Raw genomic sequence first — 24,963 nt, 5'->3', positions numbered from 1 at the left:
TTGCAGCGACGTAGAGGCGCCTGACGTTGCTTGGACGTCATGACTTGGATTTTATCGGTGAAAATGTCGCGCTGTTCCAACATTTTAGTATTGCCATATATGGTTGTTAGTTTATAGTATTTCTATATAGTTGATTTTATGGTCGATATTCTGAAAATGGCAGTCGGGTTCTAGATATAACTTATGTCTCTATAATTACGTCACAATATGGGTCGTTGTAATGTTGCCATATCCTACCACTTATGCTGCTACATTCAGTGTTGCCATACAGCGGCGACGTTTCAGCGAGGCCGCAGGCTCTTATAACTAAATATGTCACATACATTATGGGTCATTGTATTGTTGCCATATCCTATATACTACATTCAGTGTTGCCATACTATATTCACACGGGGTAAGTGTTAATATTTTAAAGTACGACGCGCAGGCTCTGATCACTTAATTGTTATGTCACATAATATATGGGTCATTGTGTTGCCATATCCTATCCACTTACGCTATATTCATTGTTACCATAACCTATATTCAGTGTTGCCATTCTCAATATACTGCTGACCTCACCGGCGGAGTTTCAGCGCTACTTGCAGGTTTTTATAACTTAATATAATAATTGTCAATTACATAATGGGTCATTGTAGTGTTGACATATCCTACATACTGCTATAGTCAGTGTTGCCATACTCAATATACCGCTGACCTCACCGGCGGAGTTTCAGCGCGGCGCGCGGGCGCTAGATGGCGCGCGCTAGGAACACTCTCCCCGCACTCCGGGCTGCCTCCACGAAGCCGAGTTTCGTGTAAAACTGCTGTAGGTAGTGGTCCGTTTCGTTGATGCACACGTGGACACCGCTCGCACCTGGAAAATGATTGTACTATAAGAGAAGTTAATTCATAGGCAGATGGGGGGCCTACGTAGTTTGGTCGCGTTACATCAGACCCAGACGACAGCTCACAGCTAACATTGAATTGACATAAGCCGACCAAATGACTTAGGTCTGTCAACTGCCTAGGAATCAATTTCCTCGATGGTACTATCAGAGAAGTTAATTCATAGGCAGTTTGGCGGACCTATTTTATTACTTAAGAGGCCGGGTGCCATCTAAAAAAAATTAAAGTGTTTAAATATTTTGTAGTAAATTTTTGTGCAGGAACCTAGGTAATTGCTATTTTAAGCTGAAAAATAACTCAAACATGTTAAATATTTTCATATGAGAAAATGATTTTGGTATTACGTATGTATGAGAATTTCGATGGCACCCGGCCTCTTGAGTCTGCCAGACGCAGATCTGTCAACTTTCTATGAATCAATTTCTTCGATGGTACCTACAACATGTAATTTGGGCGCGCTTCCATGCGCATTTACGAAATTATTCTACACACCGAGCGCTCGCTAGCAAACGCATCAACAATCTGGGTGGCACGTGCGGGTTCGATATCATTGGTAATATGCAGGCACGTTCGCCGTGCATCGTATTATACGTGCGGGTTGAGCGTACGTATCTGTTACTTGCGTGCACGTCATTTGCGTGCGTATACGCATACTGCATGCGCGTTCGAGCGTATATATAATTTGCACGCGTGCATCTATCTTGAACATCTACATACCGTGAGCTCGTAACGCCGCTAGTTCTACTATTTCGCAGGCGCGTGTGGATATGACACCATTGGTAGCAGCAGCAGTTCAGTCGTATGTAACGGTATTATGCGTGCACCTCATTTGCATGCGTATACGTCTTAGTGTCTAAACACACTAGGCCGAAGTTACGCAGCGTAAATTCCGCGTGATTACGCCCGCAATTTATTTTAAATTACCGATGACACACTATTCCTTCGCGTTCCGTCCGTATTTTGTATGCGTTGACGTAATCATGAAAACACGTCACACAATCTGGCCTGCACGTGCGTATCCGACACCATTGGTAGCACGCAACACGTCAGCCGAGCGCATGCGTATTAGCATGCGTGTCGAGTGCATATGTATGTGTCTTGTCTTGAGCGTATATCTCTTTACCGTACCGCATTATACGTATAATGCGAGCAGGTCGTTACGTATGTGTACTTTGCATGCACGTCATTTCCGTGCGCATACGTATTATACGTACACGTTCCTGCGTACACGTGCCATTTACCTAATTAATCTACATACCGTGCGCTCGTAACGCCGCTAGTAGACACGTCAACAATCTGGCAGGTGCATGCGGGTCCGACACCATCGGTAGCACGCAGCAAGTCAGTAGAGCGGGCTGCGCGCGTAGCACGCTCTCAGGCGCGCGCTCAAGACTGCTGAACTCGTGGAAGTGGCGGATACACTCCTGAAAAATAATGTCATGATGATTATAGAGTACAATAGCGTTAATGATAATGAGGGAAGCAGCATGATGAGTTTGTTTTTTAACATCTGAGGCGTTACAAGACCCAAGCGATCCCATTTAAATAGAAGAAAGCGTTTTTTTCATATTTTTTATCAGGTTTAATGTTCTGGTTTTGTTCGTTCACGCATTTAAAGAACAAATTTGTACAGTCTTAAGCAAAAACGTTTGCCGTTAGCTTCAGCTAGACGGACAAAACATTTTATAACCATGACGTCTGTACAAAGTGTGCAGGTGTCTTGAACTACCAACGGGACACTGCTTAGTTAAAGACTCAAGTCTCACCATATACTGTATATTGATCATGAAAAACTTATAAGTGCAGCATATTGAGAAAATAAAATTATTGCAGAATGTATAAATAAAAATTGATTTACTTACTTTAGCTGCCTGACTCAAGTCTTCTCTCTCTGTAAGCTCTAACGGGTACTTCCTACACATCTCCGGTATCCACGCTATCTCCTGTTTCTTGTAGAACTCCCTACTGTTCAACGCGGCACACGCGTACCCCACTATCTCTGGTTTCACACCTAAAAAAGCAAATTTTTAGTAGCGCCAGATTAATTACACGACGTCATAGTATTTGAAGACGTTAGTGGATGAAGCAGATGGCTAAAATTTTATATCATGCGGACAATTACTTATATTTTCCCTTATGATTTGGTTATATCATCTAGTTAATATATATCTAGCTATTTTTTTAATTTTCCCGGTCCTAAAGCGTCCATTTATGCAAAAACCGTGAATTTTCAAATTGTTAGGTACCCATTTCATCCATTTACGCCTTAATTGTTCATTCAAGTTATACTTTTTCAGTGGCGACTTTCATTGCCTGATTAGAATGTCACACGTCGTGTGACTTTAGGGGAGGGGGCCAGGCCCCCTCAATGTTTATCTCCAAACCAACTAGCAACAAACTAGTTATAGCCACGATTAAACTATCATGGTATTAACCAGACCAGTAGCTTAGACCCTTTCGAAAAAAAAGAGGCGACTTATTCAGTAATAACCAAGAACATATTATAACAATAAGACAAAAACTAAAGTAAAACCTCGGTGTCTATAAACGGTGTAATTATACCATACAGTAAGGTTGTCAAGAATCTCGGCGTTCACTTTGATGAGCATCTTTCCTGGTCATATCAACTGAAGGAGATTAGTAGGAAGGTGTACTCAACGTGGCATTCCCTAAAGCGGCTTCGGTATTTACTGCCAGTACCTACTAAAGTAGCCTTAGCAGAATCATTATTTCTGTCCCTCCTCGACTATGCAGATGCCTGCTTCATCAACCTGACCGAAGACCAACTCAACAAACTTGAGCGCCTTCAGAATCTGTCAATCAGGTTCGTTTTTGGCTTGCGGAAGTTTGATCGCATATCTGAGTTCCGGAATAAACTAAAATGGTTACCAATCCGCCTTCGACGCAATGCCCGGGCACTTTCCTTCCTCTACACCATCCTATTTGATCCTCACAGCCCAAAATACCTGAAGGATTCCTTTAACTTCCGCCTACCCGACAGACAGGTGCTACGTTCATCTAAAAATCTCCTTCTTGATATCCCGATCCACCACACAAAATATTTCCATTCCTCTTACTCCGTACAGTCTGTTCTACTCTGGAACTCCCTCCCTACCAGGGTGAGACTCTCTAAAACTTTAAATACATTTAAGTCCTCCCTTAAGGAATACTACCTCAATATGTGTTCATAGCATGGCATGACATTATATTATGTATATATTATTTACTTTAATAAAGTACACCTATAACAGTACTGTACATTATTGTATGTGTATATATTAAATAGTATTTATTTATGTATTATATGTATTATACTATAATATAAAGTATATATTGCTGATAAAATATTTATTTTATTGTATTTTGTATGTAGTATTGCATAATATTACCTATGTATTATGTATGTCGTATTTATTTCATTTAAGTATATGTAATGTATTAATGTTAAGTATTTAAGTTTTACTTTTAGAGGTTATTGTAATAATTAAATAATAATATACTTTAAGCACAACGCCCTTTCTCTAGCAGCTTTTTGTGTCCTTACTTCCAAAGGTTGTCTGGAAGAAATTGCTATTTAGTAATAAGACCGCCTTTGTGTACTCGTCATTTTATGTGTTTCTGTTATACCTATGTGTGTTGTTATTGTAACTGTGTGCACAATAAAGTATATTCTATTCTATTCTATTCTAAAACCAATGCGTAAAATTTATTTGGGAAAGGCCACCTTAATCAGCGGCGTTTTCGGATATTTGAGGTGCCAGATAACTTTGCAATTTAAAGTGCAATTACTTACTAAAATGTATAGTTTGTAATTTAAAAAATAATAGAGCTTAATTTTAGGGGACCACGTGGCATAAAAACCCCCTTTGACTACTTTTATAACACTTTTAACTTAAATCTTTCATGAGTTAAAAACTCACCAGTAGGTTTAATATCAGATTTCTCCGACTCGGGGTCGTCTCCTTCATCACAGTTGTCGTCCAAACACCCACCGTCGTCCTCAACTACCATACAGAACTCCGGCGTCAGAGTCAGGAATGGTACTACTAACCTGGGTGAGAATAAGAATAGGAACGTTAATTTGCCATACAACGTGTAACAAAACTAAGCGGGCCCCTAGACGATCAATTTTATTGTGCAATATCATGTATTGTTCAATATTATTGACCGTCTAGGGTTAATATTGAACGCCTTTCAATCTTAGGGTGGGTTGCACCAGAGGCTTAGTTATAGTTAAGGTTAAGGTTATCGTCAAATATGGCGTCCATTAAGGACTTTTACTGACAGTTCATTAGACATTTTGTTATGGTTAAAGTTATAGTTAAAGTAAGTTGGTGCAACCCACCCTTATTGTCAAATAAATTGTTCAAAGTACTGTTCAATGATATTGCACAATAAAATTGATCGTCTAGGGGCCCACTGAGTTTTATATATTTTTTGGTGATTTGTATGGGCAAGCGCACCAGCGTCATGAACTTATCCATACAAGTTTAAAAAAGACACTCTTTCAGAGCTGCTACTTTCACAGTGAACTCTATACAAAAGACTCATACACTACGCCGGAAATAAAGTGGCCTATACTAGTAAAAAATATAAACACTGGCTTAATTGAGCTTCTGTCATATTAAACTGTTAAAGTAAATGAGAGTAATTTTTTTTTGCTGATTACCTATCAGCTGGAAGCGTTTGTAAGTCGCTGGGGAAGAGATCGCTGCAATCCGAACCGTCACGACACGTCTTGTGACATATAGCACATACCTGCAAAAAAACAACGGTTTTAAAATGTAGGTATGTACATATTAATTATCTATCTAGAGAAAATAGTGTTCGTAACTTTTGCCAAACCTTTTATTGCGATTTTCACAATAATGTCATATTATCATGACCTTTACAACTTGACTGGTGCCCAAAATCCAAATATAAACCACCTGCTAGTAGTTTTGCCATGACATGACATAATTTTGACATACGCAATATACGGTTTTGCGGCACATGCGACAAAATTATGGCGAGGAACACGTCTCGGCGTCACGAGGATGCGTCTATGCGAGTGAATGGGACGGCAATCTTACATCTCATCAATATTGTTACGCACGAACAATGTAAATACGCAATATTATTACGGATGTGTACGAGCGCGCACGCACTCACGCTCACGTGTACGCACCACGTACGGAAGCGTTTACGCATACTTACAGTCCGCACGCACGCTGGCGTGTTCGCCAAACGTACGCACGCTAACGTATACGCTGGCACGCTGACGTATACGCTGGCACGCTGACGTGTACGCAGATCAACCACGTCTAAAGTTGTTAACGACTCTATAGCAACGTATACGTACCGCATTTTTATCAGCGGGCGCGTACGGTCGCACGGCGAGCGTAAGGAGCGAGTGCGTCACGGGCGAGCACTTTACGGGCAGGTGGCGGCGTAGGTCAGCCGACAACCCGCACCGCAACACCCACGGCTCCTGGTTGCCGCTCTCACGCACGCTTATGTATACGCACGCACGCTAACATGCACGCAGATCAACCACGCCTACAGGCATTAAGTAAGGCTACTTCTTATAGCAACGTATACGCACCGCATTTTCATCAGCAGGCGCGTACGGTCGCACGGCGAGCGGGAGGCGGTGCAGGTCGGCCGATATCCCGCCCCGGAACACCCACGGCTCCTGGTTTCCGCTCTAACGCACGCTGACGTACACGCACGCACGCTGACGTGTTCGCACGCACGCACGCTAACGTGTACGCAGATCAACCGCGTCTACAGTTGTTAATGACTGTATAACAGCGTATACGCACCGCGTTTTCATCAGCGGGCGCGTACGGTCGCACGGCGAGCGGGAGGCGCGCCGGCGGGCAGTGCGCGTGCGGCACGGGCGAGCACTCTACGGGCAGGAGACGGCGCAGGTCGGCCGATAGCCCGCCCCGGAACACCCAAGGCTCCTGGTTGCCGCTCTCGAACGCTTCGCGCCAGCCACGTGAAAACCCTGGGTAGGACAATATAAAAATTAGCTATACTTGACGTGACTAAAGCTGATTGCACATTTGTCAGCGCCGTACGCGCCGTAAACGTCGAACGCGCCACTTATTACACGAAATGCGGCGCGTACGGTGCGGCCGATACAAAAATAAACTTACATGTGTACGTGCCCTGAATGTTGTTGGTTACGTTTTGTGGGAACTTTCCAAGTTCTGAAACAAATATATAAAATCACATATAAATAAATATAATCGTAAAACAATTATATTGAAATCTTACCAAACTGACATTCATACACATCGTCTTGGTTTTTATGAGACAGTGGTAATTACTAATAACTCTAACAATAGAAATGCCGCTACAGTGTTCTTGTGTCTTGGAGTTTGCGTAACTCGTCTGGTTTCAATGAAACCGTTAACCGTCACCGGACCTGGTGTATGAAGTATTTTCTCACCTAGCCACCTCACGAAAGCCGCTAGCAGCTCAATCACAGCGCACAGATCCCCAAAATAAGGTCGTAACTCCGTCAGCAGCTCTCAATATGTTTTCACACATACTCACCTAGCCACCTCACGAAAGCCGCTAGCAGCTCGATAACGCCACACAGGTCCCACAGATAAGGCCGTAACTCGGTCTGCAGTTCTCTGTTAGCGGCGGCGCCTATACGCCGCGCGAGTCGCCGCACGCGCGCCCCCCACCATAGAAACCGACGTTGCCGCCGACGCCATTCGCTTGTCTGTAACGTAGAGATATTTTTTTTAAGTTAGGGTGTTTATTTTAACAGGTGTTTATTTTAACTGACTTCAAAAAAAGGAGGTTATCAATTCGACGCGTATGTATGTAATATTTCCAGGGGCTGTACCACGAAACCGTTTTGAGATTCAACGAATCGTACGAGAATGCCGCGTCCTACTGTAACAAAGGAGAAATGACGTTGATAGAGGACACGGCATTCTCATACTATGAAACCGTTTTGAGTTCAGTAGGCTACTGAACTGTCCAGTTTTTGTATAATATGTTAATCTATAGCAGCTTCTGAACAAGTGTGCCAAATTTCAAAAGTGTATAAATGTATGTTTTTATGTTTTTGCACGCATATCTCCGGAACTACAAGTCCGATTTAAGTGATTCTTTCTTTGTTGTACTAGGTATTGTTCAACTTAGGGAATACTGCAAGTTTCAACAAAATCGGTTCAGCAGTTTTTGAGATATGGAATTTTAATTCCTAATAACGTACAATTTGAAGTCGGGTTTATTGCAGCCGAAACTTCATAGTCGCTGGTCGTTCATAAATCCTATCTCTATAGAAATGTACAGAAAACTTTCAACTTTTATAAAAATAAGGTCTGGCTACCCCAGAATTTTACTTTATAAATTTAATCGACTTAATTTTTTTTTTTGTAAATATTTTAGTAGGCCAATAATCAATATATTACTATCAAATACCTCAGGTTTATTTCCTCGTGGCAGTATGCTGGCCGCGTGCGTGGTGAGCCAGTGGTAGTCGTGTAGCAATCTCAGACCTCGGGAGCCGTGCTCGAACGGCAGATAGAACAGGTCACAGAGTAGAATGAGGTCATCGCAGGTAAGAGAGTTGGCATTGATGCCTTCTACCGCCCTGTAAGTAATAAATAGAAACTTGAGATGTGTCAAGGGACACCCGGATGGAACGAAGTTATAAAAAAACGCCATCTATTGGCGCCCAGGAATACTAACAACGAGACTTTTGTGGAATTGTAATAAAATTTATTTAAACGTCCGGTAGATTTCGCTGCTTATTGTCAAAAACGCCATCTGCCCCTGCAGCTAAGGAACTAATAAAAATGTGTCGTTACAACTTTTTCCGTCTAGCCTCCTTTCGCAACGCGCGATAATGAACTTCGATCCAACAATAAATAATTTACGTTCTTTTTACAATCTTGTTACATTTATAAAGAGAGATGAGATATCTTGCTAGTAACTTAAGATTGCAATCAGATATATCTACTGTTTGCTTAACTTTAATTTTACAAAGATATTAAGCTGTAAATGTTGAAAGTTTTTAACCGACGACAGTCTACAATAAAGATATAAAGGTTATTTTGGAAAATATGTGTGTATTGCGGCCATTTTAATGACGGGTCAAAATTTTGTAATAAATTATTACGAATTTTTTACACTTTAAACGAAAAGTTTAATGTTAAGGGAACTTACGTCATAAAGAAAATTAATGAATACTAGATTGTTATAAAATATAAACAGAAGTAACTCACTCGTCTGTAGCATCAGTGGCCTCCCCCATAGGTTCGACCATCATGTCACCGCTTAGCGGGCTGTTGCTCGGCTCCACTTGCATAGAACCATTCTGCAATAAAATACACAATTTTATAATCTTATATATAAAATTCTCGTGTCACAATGTTAGTTACCGTACTCCTCTAAACGGCTTTACTGATTTTTACCAAATTTCATATGCATATTCAGTAGGTCTGAGAATCGGTTACTTTTTATATTGATAAGTGCATTTGTTGAATAAGTAATAGTCAATTATTACAACTCGACACTGAGGGCGACCATTGTTTGTGCGGCGGGATAGCGATGGACGTTGCCATGGTGACATACTTATTTAGTCACTTCAATAAAATAAGAAAGCGAAATACTTTATATGGCAAAACAATGTAACCCGGCGCAGCTAGTAAATGTTATAAATTACTACATAATTATCTTCTCCGTAACTTCGTAAAATCCATTATAGCGCGGGAATCGTATTATTTTCAATAAAAACATTCCTGCGTCTTTAGAAGTGTCTCAATACCAAAATTGCAAAGTGTGACTTGTAACATACAAGACAGTTTCGTATTTATAATATTACTTGTGTGGCTAGAATGTAAACAAATTATTGTAATTGTTATAAAAAATGTAGACTGAAGATCCATAGGTCACTGGTTCAGATTCGGCTCGAAGGACCAAATGTTTGGGTTAGATATTACGTAATGTTTTATTAAGTTTTGTTCCAACTTCTGTTAACAGATGGCGCTGAATGTACGCTAGATAGCGCTAACGCTCGTGTTTACATAAGAAGCAAGAGTTTGATAAGCTCTTCACATATTTCCTATGTATCCAAATGTTTTTCCTTTATTTTTACAATCCTTTATTCATGCAATTCTTTGTGATGTGATTGTTTAATTAAAAAATTGTCAAGATACCAATTAATGAGTATAATTTGTGTAACATAGTTTTGTTTATATGTTAACTGTAACAAACACAACAACAGTAGTATTTACCTCGCTAGCACCATCGTTCATAACAACATCGGAGTCAGCTGTGGCGGACGGCGGATCGACGTCCAACGGTTCTACACGCGTCGGACTTGCTGACCCACCTGTTTCTGGAAATAAAATAAAAAGTTTATATATTGACTTTGTAGTCAGTTAGCCTACTACGAAACGGTTTTGATACTCAAACAATCGGACGAGAATGCCGCGTCCTGCTCTAACAACGTCATTTCACGTTTGTAAGAGTAGGACGCAACATTCTTGTACGATTGTTTGAGTCTCAAAACCGTTTCGTGGTACGGGTCATGTTTACATATTATGTGGCAATAAAATTGGACAGTTCAATGAAATGGGATTATGAAATGAAAATGAAACACATTAAAGGATCTTTTAACAAATATTTCTTGTCTAATACGTTAATCTAATACGTTAATAGAAAAGGACAATAATAATTTGTAAATATGGTAGTGTTGTTTATTCATAAGAAGCTACTTCAACACTGACCTACATTTTACAAGTACGCTGGACCTGTGATACCCTTTGAAATGACAGCTATTTTTTGTGCCTATTTGATTAGCAGTAGTGGGAGTACTTGGAACTAATACTAGTATCTATAACCAATAGCGATTAAGTGGCCATTTACAAGTTACGTCAGATTTAGTTCTCTTCGCCCGCATTAGGGGCGCTCGCGCTAATTCCGCTTCAAATAGGCACAAAAAACAGTTAAGTATCATAAGTCCAGCATACTTGTATAATGGAGGTCAGTGTACTTTAATGACTGTTCAATTAAATCATTCTATTTTTTAATGAAGACATCTGAATTGACATATTAATGTTGATTCAGAGAAAATCTGTAAGAAAATATAAAATTATAATCTCACCTTCTAAACTCATATCTCCATTCTGCTGTTGCTCCGCATTTGCTTCCAAATCGTCCACAATAATATCATCATCCTCTTTATCCTTCTTGATTTCTTCAATGAAACTAGCCGTCTCTAATATACTATCATTGGATAATGTTTCATTAATGTCTATCTTCTCATTGGCGTCAGTGTCTAGAGATTTCAGTCCAAGCATTGGTACAGGTAGAGTTGAAACGGGTATTTCTGATGGGAGAGCAATGTTTGAACTGGCCAGCGGTATGATGGGATTAGGTATGGATTCATTGAGGATGACTTTAGTCGGTGAAACCAGGGAATTCATGACTGGATTTGGTATCGGGTTTAGCGTTTCGATGGACGATATCTGTGGACAAGATTAATCATTAGTTTCATGTAACATTTAATTTTAATACCATAATCTTGTGAAGAATGGGCAGCATTTAGGCTGTATTGTTTTTATCCTACATGCGTAGACATACACGTACAATAAACATCCCGCACGCATAATCCACGTCCTACACACACACCCCACATCTGACACACACAATACACGTCCCACACGCACCCCACGTCCCACACAATAAAGTAAATATACATAGCGGAATAGAGCAACAATCTCGAGCTGTCAAACGAAACCGAAATTGGTATTATCTGTGTGTAAAAATATGTGTACGTATACACTTACACAAGCATGGTTGATCATGATTTCTATGAGATTAAATTGTCAACGTGCGGCACGTGCCGACTGAACGTCAAAAAAAGAGTTCTGCTGTCATGTATCACACGTCTCTTTTTACCACGCAGTGTTTCTGATAGTGACATCTCTCTTGCTCAGGCCTTTGTTTCTCTATTCCGCTAGGTATATTAACTTTATGTCCCACACTGACCCCAGTGGACGTGATGGGCCTGTCGGGCGAGGCGGAGCACACGTCGGCGAGCGCCTGCAGCTGGCTGGTGTGCACGGTGGGGATGGAGGCGGTGCTGCTCGTCGCCACGGAGCCGGTCAGCGACATACAGGTGTTGACTGAAGGGACGATGGGCACCATCGGTACTGGAGGCACTGACAATCAGAAAAATAGAACTCATTATCCGCTTATTAATAAAAAGGTACCATCGAGGAAGATGATTCCTATGCAATTGACAGACCAACGTTATTTGGTCGAATATGTCAATTCAATATTAATTGTGATCTGTCAGCTGGGGTTGACGTAACGCAACCAAACTACTTAGGTCCCCGATTTGCATAGGAATCAACTTCTCTGATAGTACAATGGAAAGCAATACAATGTTCCCAAGATTCAAAGACTAAATAATGTATACAACAAATTAAAACGTAAAAAGTTGTAATTTTTTATACCTTTGTTTATTGGCCAACTTTTTCAGCATATTTGACATGACATATATGCCTGTAAAGTTTCAGATAGTTCAAAAAAATTGGGGAGAATTCATATTAAATAATATATTCATAATATACCCGAGACTGGTGGCTGAGGTTTTATAACTGGCCCCTGGCTGGTCTTCGGAATGGAAAACTCTGGAAGCCACTCATTGATAGCTTGCCTGAAAATTGTTATATTGTTTACGATATACATATAATTAGTAGAGTAAAAATATCACAAAAAACCATACTATTTCAAAGCAACTTAAGCTTGTCTCAAAAAAAAAACTAAACAAAATTTTTTTAGAGGAAAAAAAACCACAAGTCTCCACTCCTTAGCTCAATTTAAGTGTCCATTTATATTCATATTCATATCTCCCACACCGGTTTCGGTAACGGTGGCCAGATTAATTGAAACCAGGAGCTACGCAGGAGTAATTTTATAGTGCCCAAGTGTGTGCGCAGTACACAAGAGAACTCTCTATTCCTTTACTCTCATAACCCAGTGGGACGGGAGACCGACACGACTGGCGAGAGATCAGAACCGAATTTTTACATGCCCATCCGACGCATGGATCATCTTACTTTTCAGATAATCAGGTAATCAGCCTGCATTGTCCTAACCAAACTTGGAAATAACATGTTTCCAACGCGGGAATCGAACACACGACCTCCGAGTCAAGAGCCGCGCTATATACCACTAGACTACGAAGGCGTTATACGACCACGGAGGCGTTATATAACCGCGCGTCAATTTATATGACCGCTGAGTAAAAGCAAAGCAGTGAAATTTTACCTGAGCTCCTGGTTAAATAGTATATACCATCCTTCTCTACTATCTTGATTATATCATATCAAGATTCAATAGTTTATTATCTGCCAGATTTCTACAAGGCCTTGGTATCTCACCTGAGCGCCTGTCGATGATGGTAAACATGTCTGCCGAGACTGACGGGCGCCTCGTCTTCACACACACCCCTCTCCCCTTCGCGCTCCAGACGGATGTCCCATGATACCGCTTCCACTGTACATAATATCCAATATTTATTGCAATCAAAATCAAAATATATATTTATTAATATTTAAAGAAAGTTAACACTTTTAGGACGTCTACATGAGGCCTACCCATGGAGCTAATACTAAGAGGAGGTGTTGTAATCAAGTTTCCTTATGAAACGACGCGTGACAATTTGCGGGGTGAGGGGATGTCATGCTCCGCCCACTTCTCAATATTTCATCTATCGGCTAAAAGCAAAACTACTAGCTTAGGTCGATGTTGATGTTACTACGTAATTCAACTATCTTACACTAGATGTCATTTTGTCTTGAATATTATGGGATGTACTACGGCCCTGGATATTTTCTTACGTTTCAAATAGTTATGCTATATAATCATGGTTTTAGCTATTAAATGTGTTTAAGACTAAGTGTATAACGCTTTTTAGTATTCAAGTATGATTATTGTAATAAACTTATGAAAAATATCAGAACGTCTGTCTGAGTGTTTTCGACGTTGTAAAACACAATACTTCATCCTTTCCTTGTTAAAAACGCAAAAAACACCAATTTATTGGGAGTCTCGTTACGTGTGCACCTGACAAACGCTGAAAGTGTACTGACTTAAGCCCCGCCCACAATGATGACATCAGGACCTAGTTGAAAATCACAGTGCACGGTTGCTTAGGCCAGCTCCTCTTTGTATTAGCTCCGTGGGCCTACCACCAGTTCAGGAACTAACCCGGCGAGAAGAACCGGCGTAAGAAAATGGGGCAATGTGAAGATTAATCTTAATTCATCAAGCCCCATACGGTCGCCAGAGACCGAGACACTATAGAAATTCTATTGTGTCTCGTTTTTCCACAATCGACGGGTTAATCCTATTATTACAATTTACAAAGAAACTACTACAACAAAGCTAGTCGTTTCTTACAAAGGCATGATTTTGTTACATAGTATAATAAGTGCATTGTTATTTTCTTAAGGCATAATTTTCCTTCTTTTTTGTCAAAGTTGGCCACGTGCGAGTTTCTCACGCGGGTTCAGTTTTTGAACCAGGTAGGTATCATTGTAGATTCGACGTTCAGAAAATATTTTGTACTAGCTGTCCCGGTGAACTTCGTGTCACTTTAAAACCTTCTCTGGACTTCTACGACTAAAATTAGCCCAACCTGTTCAGCCGATTTCGAGTTTTAGCGTTACTAACACAATTGAAAATCCATTTTTATATATTTTTGTATTAAGTTCGTTCTGAATAAAAATATTTGACTTTGACGTAGTTCAAACAGCTTTTGAATGAAATGATGTCTCAGAACTTAACTATTTGGTTTTCTTTGGAACCATGCTAATAATACGTACTGTGCGCAGGCGCATCCAAGCTGCAGCTGGCCCAGTGAGCCAGCGACCATATCGGGATCATGTTAGCGTTGTACTCGCAGTTCGGGTTAGACAGAACTCCTCGCAGCAGGGGTATGAGCTCGGGAGATCTACCGCAGTATGGACCTGAAAAGGATAAAAATATATTACAAGAATTGTAAAGAGAAAGAGAGACTGAGGTCATACAGCTTATGAGGGTGTCGCATTTCACGACTTTTGTGTTTTACAATAAAAATATGAGAAACCTATCCGAAATTCAGTGCTGTAAATAGGGTGGTGCCACCGGTGCCCAGGCACAGGGCGTAGACTCTGGGGGCGCAAAAATCGCCAGACCAGGCAGGACTATTATTTTTTCGTTTTGCTCCCGATAAGTTCCCACTGCGCCAGTGCTGCACAGTGTGGGTGGTATACTCATAAGTAACAGATGAAAGGCCCACTTGATATCAGACGGCTCGCCTGCTTGTTTGCCCATATCAGTTCTTTAAAAAAAAGTATGTTTACCAAAATTCTTAGTATATTATAATAATTGGTCTAACAACAGTCAACACCATCTTTTATTTTAGCACCCTGAATGAAATAAAATAAGTCTATACATAGCATAATTATTGCTCTGGGTACCTATAATATCTCAAAAGAAAAACAAGGGCGCAAAAAGGCTATTTACGGTACTGCCGAAATTAATAACTAGTCAATAATATTTAATAGTTATAATTATGTTATTATTAACAAAGGGATAAGATGACTTACCCAAGAATATCCTCTTCTGATCATAATCATTGGCGTGCAAGTTATCCCAGATGACAGGAGGTCTTCGCAGAACCTGAGTTATTTCCTCGATGCACTCAGTCGTCAACGTTTTCGATATTACTTTCGGACCTGAAAGAAAAAAATATGTATTGATATTTTAGAGCAGGGTTTTTCAAAGTGGGGTACGCGAACCCCTAGGGGTTCGCCATTCGACGGCAGGGGGTTCGCGACAAGATTTCAGTAAGCGCGCGTTCAGACTTGCGCGGTTTGTACTCGCGCGGATTCATCATCCATAGCAATTTTACATAAATTGTGCTGAATCCGCGCGAGCAAAAAACGCGCAGAAAACGCGCACGTCTGAACGCGCGCTAATGGTGGCTTGATAACTGGCAGGCACGCGCGGCACTTTTTTGGCACTTTATAATAATAATAATATGTTATCTTTTATTCAAATAAAAATCTTATTTTCTTCAACAGGTTTCTTCATTTTTTAATTTTCTTGGGGGGGTGGAAGTGGGGGGGGGGGGGGGGGGGGGATTTCAATACTTAGTGAGGGCACGCTGTCACCTAAATATTAACAGGGGTTCGTGGAGCCGAAAGTTTGAGAAACCCTGTTTTAGAGTATGTATTTGTTCAATTCTTTGTTTATTTGTAAGGAAATACTTTTGAATGGATTTATATTATTTTATTTTAGGCTAAAGATCCTACAAAATTCCAGATCCAGACTAATAATTATAAAATGGCAAAAAACGGCCAACTCTTAGTTATTCGTGTGTGTATCTGTCTGTCTGTTTTCTTTTCAAACTGCTAAACCAATAACTTCTAGTATCTATCTTCAAGTCTAATAATGATGAGTTAATTCCGATCAAGAAAATCAATATAGACAAAACTTCACCCAAAAGCTTGACGAGTAATCATATAAGTATCTTAAGTCTTATAGCATGTTGTGACGACACATAGTAAACAAAATGGAAAATTTGTGGACATCAGAACATATTTGGCCTTGCAGGTTGTTAGCACCTTACTGTAAATGGCAGACACCACAGCGCCTATTGTTAAGTTTTATAGTTGTAAAAATATTTTTAGTATTAGCACGTAATTTTAATAAATAAATACTTATTTACTCTTCTTGTTGTGTTTGTGCTTATTTATTACATGTGATATAAATGTAACTCAGTAGTAACTTTTAATTGTTAAATAGATTTAGTACAGGAAATTCTATAACACAAATAAAAGGCAAAATTCTTTAGAGTGGAACAGAAAAGTGAAAAAGATTATTTTTTTATGTCATAAGATTGGACCTTATGTTATTACTCGAGGGGACGACGGCTTTTTAGCCCTCTCTCTCTTTTCACTATAATGTTATGTCTTTACTCTGACTAGTCACTCACCTGTCCACATAACATCAATCTCCCTAGACAGTTTTTCACCGAGCGTATTGAGGTACTCTGAACTGTTGACAGTCGGCACCGCTCTGGTGGAGCAGTATTGAGTCGGACAAAGCAGGAAACGAGGACACCCAAGATGCTGGTGTATCTCATTGGTCACTGATACCTGGAAATATTATCATGATAGTTTAAAGTTTAGAATCTTAAAGACTAATACACATTATACACAACAGACGAGTTAATATCTTTAGAGATCATTCAAGTATTAATGTACCACAATTTTGTGTTGTGAATATAAAAAAAAAATCTCTGTTTTTTATGTTTCGTACAATATGAGTTATGACCATGTCACTCTCATAGAGAGCCATTTAAAATAACTACACATAATTTTTATCTATAATTAAAAAAAAATTATAGTTTTCATACTCAAATTTTACTAACCTGGGCATGAGCAAAGCTCTGGAATATCTGCTTGTCAGATTCACTCATCTCGGGCTCAATATCATCAAACAGGAGAGCAAAGCAGGTGCAACCAAACTGGGACACCTAAAATAAAGTGACAGTAAGATGCTTTAAAGTCTAAGTAACATAATATAATTATTTTATCATTTAATAATTAAAAAAAGGTGGGTTGCACTCCGGGAGCCGGCAGAAGTGAAAACTTGATTATTAACGTTGTGCATTATTTTTTTAACCCATTTTTCTATGAAAATCGATTTTTAACCCATTTTTTATGAAAATCGATTTTTAAAAAATCGTTTTTTTAATTAATCGAAACCCTTACAATCGATTAAATTTTTAACCCATTTTTTATGAAAATCGATTTAAAAAAAACGATTTTTTTAACTAACCGAAACCCTTACAAAAATTTTTTAACAAATTTTTTATGAAAACCGATTTAAAAAAAATATCGTTTTTTTTAATTAATCGAAACCCTTACAATCGATTAAATTTTTAACCCACTTTTTATGAAAATCGATTTTTAAATTAAATTAAGAAATTTTAAAAAACCCCCGCTAAACAACTTTAAAAAGTAATGAAATAATATTAAATGCCTTTAAGTTCAAATAATTCCTAACTTGTGTAAAGTAATATTTTAGTCCATAATTGTTGTCAAGGTGTGTCGGGGGACTCCCAAGTAAACTACAACCTACAACCGCCAAGTCGCTGATTATCTCGATTCAGTTAGCGGCGGGGGACCGCTAATGTAGATGTTTGATTTCACATAACAAGTTTAAGGATCAATTCACAGCTAACTGAATCGAGATAATCAGCGACTTGGCGGTTGTAGGTTGTAGTTTACTTGGGAGTCCCCCGACACACCTTGACAACAATTATGGACTAAAATATTACTTTACACAAGTTAGGAATTATTTGAACTTAAAGGCAGTTAATATTATTTCATTACTTTTTAAAGTTGTTTGGCGGGTTTTTTTTTTTAATTTCTTAATTTAATTTTATTTCTATAATAAAATTATATTAAGAAATTAATTATATAATAAAATTAATATGAGCCCAAACATGAAACCTCCACTTTGGGTTCATACGAAGCTCGGTTCCTATAGAATCCAGGTGATGCTGCAGCAGCAGCATGTAAATATTTACTGGTTATCTACTTCTTACTGGTTGTCGCAATTAAAATGAGCCCAAACACGAAACCTCTGCTCTAAGTTGGCGAGGAGTTGGATATCCTATTGATTACCAGGTGATGCTGCAGCACCAGGGCAACTTTCACATTATTATGTGTATACGTATATTGTATATTCACAAATATCACGAACTAGAATGGAATATAAAACCCATCAAACGACTACAAGTTGGCAACGGCCTTTCATGAACCAGATAAACCCTGATTGTTCTGCACTGAACAGGCTGATGATGATGAATCATATCTAAGAACACTCTCGATCATGTCAGCTTTCAAACAAAAAAAAACTAGATCAAAATCGGTCCACCCGTTTGGATGCTACGATGCCACGGACAGATACACACACAGACAAACAGACAGACAGACAGACACGTCAAACTTATAACACCCATCTTTTTTGTCGGGGGTTAAAAATCGATTTTTTTTATTAATCGAAACCCTTACAATCGATTAAAAATATCGACAATCGAAAAAAAACAATCGATTGTTCGATTAATCGATTTCGATGTTACAACACTACTCTCCAACCACGGAATATATAACACTTATATATTCCGTGTCTCCAACCGTCTTACTGTTTTTCGATCAGCACGAGAATCTGACGCGAGTTTCACAGTTTTTACCCATCCCACAAAAGTGCTCAACACCACTAAAGAAGTTTTCACTTCAAAAATCAATTAATCTTAATGTAAGCAAAGACTAATAAACTTGTTTTATTACATAAGATAAGGAAACCTGAAGGAACGGAAGGATACCTGTTCCAACTTTCTTTTGAGTGTTGTTATTTCCTTCTGGCTACTGTATGTTATGTCCAGGCCCGGTGAGAGGGCATAGCAGAAAGTCACATCGTGAGCCTTGGCCTCGGAGATGAGGGACGTCAGGTGTTCAGCCTCCTCTACGGTGTACAGCTCACGCCAGTAAGCACGGTGTTTGTAGTCATCTTTCGGAGCATATACGTACATGTCTAGGCCCCATTTTTTCAATCTAAAATTATTGTTTAACAATTATCTTTGGAATGGAATCTAGATATTAGTGTCCGACCGAAACTGATTTTTCAGCCGAAACCGAAACCGAACTTTCGGCCATTCTCTCAGTTTCGGCCGAAACTGAAACCGAAACTTGGTAAAACATTTAAAATTACGATTATTTACTGATTGATTTTTTACATAAATTACAACTTTTTGAACTAAAGTACCACATTGAATTTTTTACTTTTTGCAATATTTCTTAAATAAAAATTATTAATCTTAGACTCGAATATGTTCCCTAAAAACTTTTTTATACTATATTTCGTTTTAATACGATTCCAAGTAGGTGCTATTTCACCAAAGAAATTAAACGCGCTTAGCGCACACTAAACCGGTTCTAAACGCATAAACACGTTTTAATTAAATAACAATCAATTGTATTTCACCAACATAAACTAAACTCGTTCACAGCAAATCCGATTTTTATCTTCTGAACGCCCAATATTCGAGTTTTAACTTCATAAAACACATTTAAGTCCTGTCAGTGTGGTGCCATGATAGATAGAAAAACATAGACGAAAAAATGGTTAAGATGACAGTTTTCACAGATGCGTTTGGTTAGCTTATTTATCGCTTCTTGCTATTTTGTTCATAAAACAACGTGACAAGGCTCCAAAATGATAAAACAATGTAAAATCATCGCGTGACGTCACATAAACTTAGATTTATTAATCGTGATTAAAAGAAGATTATGAAATCCATTTCAAACAAAACGAGATTTACATCCCCGTAGGAACGCGTTCAATGAGAACTAAGTTTTATAAAACCAAGTTGTGTGATTGGTGAAATCCTTCCTTAGACATTAACAACGTACTACTGAAAACACAATCAGTTGCAGTATATTATTTTTATGGGAAACATGGACGCCACCGCGGTCGAAGTCCAAAACGAAATTACTAAGCAAACTTGCAGTTGACCTACATTTTTTTTTTGCTCCAGAAGGCGTTTTGCTACTAAACTTGAAAAATATACTGAGGGCCGCAGGAGTGAAGCGTACGGGGAAGTGGGCTAGATAAGATTCTAGCAGGATACGAATGGTCTAAGAGATTGCGTATCCATAGTTAAAAGTTAATTTTAAATATTTAAATTAAAAAGCGTAGTAAAAGGAAAAGAGTGAGGCGAGATGATTTACTAGATAAATCTCGCAAGATATATCCTAATATATCCTATAATCTCACAATCAAACAAAATTCTTAAGTAAATAAAGTTCATACACAATATTATAATCAATTTATCATAGCAGTTACTAAATCATTTGTTTGGGAAACATTGTTAAAATAGCACGTAATTTGCCAACAGTTATGTTACATATTAAAAAGGCCTGCGTTTGGCGTAGAAATAAAAGTCAATAATATGATTTCAATAATAAGTTTAGACAATTTAATGAAAATAAAACGAAGTGCTACTTAATTTTTGATAACTAACTAATATGGCGAACAGAGCCAGAGCCTCGCTGACAATCAAGCACGAGTTAACTGCGAAGTTTACTGAACGACGCATGAGTTTCGGCGGGGCCGAAAGTTTTGGCTATATTTTGGCTGAAACCGAAACTAAGGCCGAAACTAGATTCTTTGGCCGAAACTGGCTGAAACCGAAACATCGTTTAGCCGTGTGATTGAATGGTGTTATTCAGTCTAAGGGCTAGCTGTTTGATTGAACGGCTATTTAAACCAGTCGGCTGCGACATATATAACTCAAAGGTGACTGACTGACATGGTGATCTATCAACGCACTGCCGAAACCACTGGACGGATTGGGCTGAAAAAACATGCAGGTTGATGTTATGACGTAGGCATCTGCTAAGAAAGGATCCACCCCTAACGTCCGTTCCCAATATTTGATCTATCTCTGGTTTTGCCCTACTAGAGATAGGAATAGCTCACATTAAACATTAGAGACATATATTTTATGTCAATTCAATGTTAGCTGCGATCGGTTGTATGTCAAACCAGAGATAGATTGAATATTGGGAACAGCCGTAAGGGGATAAAATGGGGGATGAAAGATTGTATAAAAAGGGCAAAAGCTAGTAACAATATTTGACTATTATACATATACAACTGTTACTGTTACAAATAAAACTGTTTAATTCATCAAGCCCCATACACTCACCGTTGAACGAAACACAATAGAATATCTATTGTTTTCCCATGATTTACGGGTTAATGTTTTATATATTTTCATCGTGTCTTACAAGAGTTTGGCACATAAAATTAGATTGATAAAAAAATATTATAAAAATTAGTATTTAGAAGCTATTAAGCTTTCTTTTGTAACTTTAAAGATCCAATTTTCATGATTTTCATTGTTCAATTTAGATTACCTCTTTAATCACAACAATAAGAATAGCAATTCTTATTGTTGTGATTAAAGAGTTTAATGATATTTGATAACATTTCAAATCACATTATTAAAAACGACTAAATAGAAGTTATTGTTGATTTACAAAGTTTAAATATTCTTTGAAAAACATCAGAAAATGTGTATTTTTATGTCAGGAATCAGAGTCACATTCATAAAGACTGCGAAATTCCGATCAGAACTTTTATTTTTTTAATACTCACTTTATAAATAGATCTTTCCTTTGTTCGGTGGTCCATGGTCGGCCGTAAAAGCCTGCAAAAAGTAAAAGCAAACTGTGTAGTGAATACATAAGCTGGCGAAAGTTCGGCGACCCAGCCATTTCTTCCATTGCAGGCCATGTTTGATTTCTTGTATCAAGACAAACATACCTTCAACTACACCGCAAATGAAATCCTTGCGTTTGGAACTATGTTCTGGAGAGCTTTCGGACATTTTTAATGTATTTGATAGCGTAGATTAAACAATAATCACCAGACAACAGCGATAACTGTAAAACGACCTACGTAATGTATAACTAAAAATAGCGCCTATGTATAAGATAAACCTACAGTTTTTACGATTTTCGAATGCCGGTTGGTGCGGCCTACATTTAAATGAACTAATTAAGGATTCGCGAATCGTAATTCGCTTTAGTGGAAAATAATAGCAAAAAATTGAGACCGATGACGGGCGGCCTCGATTTGACGTTTGATCGGAAGTCTTATTTTTTTCATTGATATTCGACTATTTGGATGGCAAGCATCCAGCACATACAGCCACAAATCACAATATATTTTTAATGGTTTACCAAAATATTATAAGATGAACATGACTAATGATTGGACAGTTCTAGTCATTGGACAGAGCACAAAAACACTATATTTATTAAGGTTGCTTTAAAAACTACCTGTTTTTCTTTAAAATCAGGCGTTCTTTTACTTTAAAAACAGGCAATTTTTAAAGCAACATTAATAAATATTGTGTTTTTGTGCTTTTTCCAATGACTGTTACTCTCCAATCTACTAGTCATTTACCCTGTAATGAAATTTTAAAATAAAAACTTTAAGGATGTTTAAAACATTTATAAATTCAAAGATTCTGACCTAAATTCGAAATATATAGTAGAATATAACATCCTGCATCGATTGATACTAAAAAATCAATACCTTACCGATAAGTTACGTGAAATAATTAATTTTAAAATTTCCATTTATCATACGTAATGTTTGCCGGAAGTGTTACAATTTTTGAGAATTCGTCAGAATTGGTAACTTTGTATCAAAGATAAACATCTAAAAAACTGCTTATCAATTTTTTTGTACGATTTGCGATTTTTTAAGCCCAAAAAAAGTGGGTTCACCGGTAATTCTGGGGAAATATTTCAAATTGAAATTTATGAAAATTATCCTTCGAAGGGTGCGACAAGACTTTATATGAACTTGGGCGGGGGCGCTGCTGGTAAAGAAGAACTGTCAAATATGTCATTTTTGTATGTGGCAGCGTTAGTTCCTTTTTTCGTCACCTTCATTTATAACTTTGCCGAGCTTTCTTGGCCGCCATTTGCGGTAGTCAAATTACAACAAAAATTTTTCAATAATAATTAAATATCGAATAGTTCTTTAAAAATCTATTATAAAAAATTATTATAAGTGTCTGGGTGTCCAATTTTTTACATATTTAGTACTTTCATAATTTAATTGGACGTAGTACGCAATTTGACCTTGGACCTTATATGTATAAATCCTTAAAAGGCCGCGCGCGGATCACTTATTGATAGGTATCTGGTACAGTTCGACAAGGCTTTAATTGAATGTGTCAATGTCAGTCAATGTGCGCTGCTGGTAAAGGAGTACTGTCAAAAATGACGTTTTTGTATGATAGAAGCACAGATTTTAGAAGTAAGATAGAAGCGTTAGTTCCTTTTCTCGCCACGTTCATAAACAGCCTTGCAGGACTGTAGCTAAAGTCAGAATTGAGGTAGGGCAGCATTGGTTACAGCCTAGCCGGTAGGGCGAAAGTAAAAAAAAAATCATAATTGATTGATTTTCTTGGATTTTGGACCCCCCCCCCTAGCTACGGCCGTGCAGCCTTGTCGAACTATATATCAGAATCTGATGGCAATTTTTGACAGCAGATTTTCAAAAAATGTCCTTGATTATTGGATATATTTGCATGTTTCACACACAAAATATTATAGGAATAAAAAAGGATGAAATTATTACCCCGGTATTGCAAGAGTCCATAAAGTTAAAAAACCTAGCGGAAAATATATTAAACTTTATGGCTGGAGTCAATTTATTTTCTCACTTTTTGCCATCAGATTTTAGAAGTAAGAGATGTTATGGAGCGTGGCACATGTCGCCAATTCCTGCTCATTTGCGCAAAAATTGTCAGTCGTATATGTACCCTGTAAATAAGTTACTCCCGTGTATTATTTTCCTCTATGAGTTAGTACTCTATGGTCGTATGTCCCTCTCCACTGCACTCCACGGCTTACACGTTTTCACTACGCCGTAAATCGTGAACTAAATGCTGACTTTTGTTTACAATTTACGCCGCAATTTTTGTACGTAAAATTACGCACAAAAATTGCAGCGATACTGTGAATTTAAAAAATAGCGGGATCGGGTTTGGGGTATCTATGGATAGGTCTTCAAAAATCACCCCCCCCCCCCCCCCCCCCCCCCCTTCTCTAATTTCTAAAGTAGGGGCATGATAAGTCTAAAAAAATATATGATGTACACTACTATAAAAACTACCAACGAAAATTGGTTTGAACGAGATCTAGCAAGTAGTTTTTTTATACGTCATAAATGGTAAACCTAATTAACTTTCATTAAATCAGATCAGATCATAAAAATAAATCAAAAACCTTTTATTTTCATAGAAATAAATCTGAACGGAACCCTTCATGGGCGAGTCCAACTCGCACTTGACCGGTTTTTTTTTTTAAAATCAATTATTCTTCACGAAAAATATTCTTCACGAAAATTAATGTTCCGTGAACTATCAAACTAAAGCACTAGTGATGTGGTGTGATGCAGATTTTA

At 38.3% G+C, this 24,963-nt stretch overlaps 1 protein-coding gene across 3 annotated transcripts; it reads right to left on the bottom strand.

Annotated features, from left to right (window-relative positions):
- On the bottom strand, positions 1-22,606 carry LOC121737677 (protein O-GlcNAcase). Of its 3 annotated transcripts, XR_006037176.1 has the most exons (23): positions 22,303-22,606; positions 22,135-22,186; positions 19,298-19,526; positions 17,336-17,440; positions 16,898-17,060; positions 15,507-15,635; positions 14,742-14,885; positions 13,296-13,410; positions 12,483-12,568; positions 11,896-12,068; positions 11,009-11,372; positions 10,137-10,240; positions 9,126-9,217; positions 8,320-8,491; positions 7,435-7,609; positions 7,032-7,085; positions 6,693-6,880; positions 5,558-5,646; positions 4,809-4,939; positions 2,751-2,899; positions 2,147-2,312; positions 682-856; positions 1-548 (listed from the first exon to the last, which is right to left on the bottom strand). XR_006037176.1 is itself a non-coding variant. In XM_042129346.1 (22 exons), the coding sequence occupies exons 1-22, from the start codon at positions 22,364-22,366 to the stop codon at positions 732-734; spliced, it is 3,069 nt and encodes a 1,022-aa protein (XP_041985280.1). In that variant the 5' UTR covers positions 22,367-22,606; the 3' UTR covers positions 1-731. The 3 variants fall into 3 exon arrangements, 2 of the variants coding, with proteins under 2 accessions (XP_041985280.1, XP_041985281.1); XM_042129346.1 differs by having other exon boundaries at positions 1-856; XM_042129347.1 differs by having other exon boundaries at positions 1-856; positions 10,137-10,234.
- Between the last annotated feature and the right edge of the window lie 2,357 nt (positions 22,607-24,963).

Source organism: Aricia agestis, chromosome 21, assembly GCF_905147365.1.
Source record: "Aricia agestis chromosome 21, ilAriAges1.1, whole genome shotgun sequence".
Taxonomy (NCBI): Eukaryota; Metazoa; Arthropoda; class Insecta; order Lepidoptera; family Lycaenidae; genus Aricia; species Aricia agestis.
Note: the sequence above shows the minus strand (reverse complement) of the source record. Positions and strands in the feature narration are given on the sequence as shown.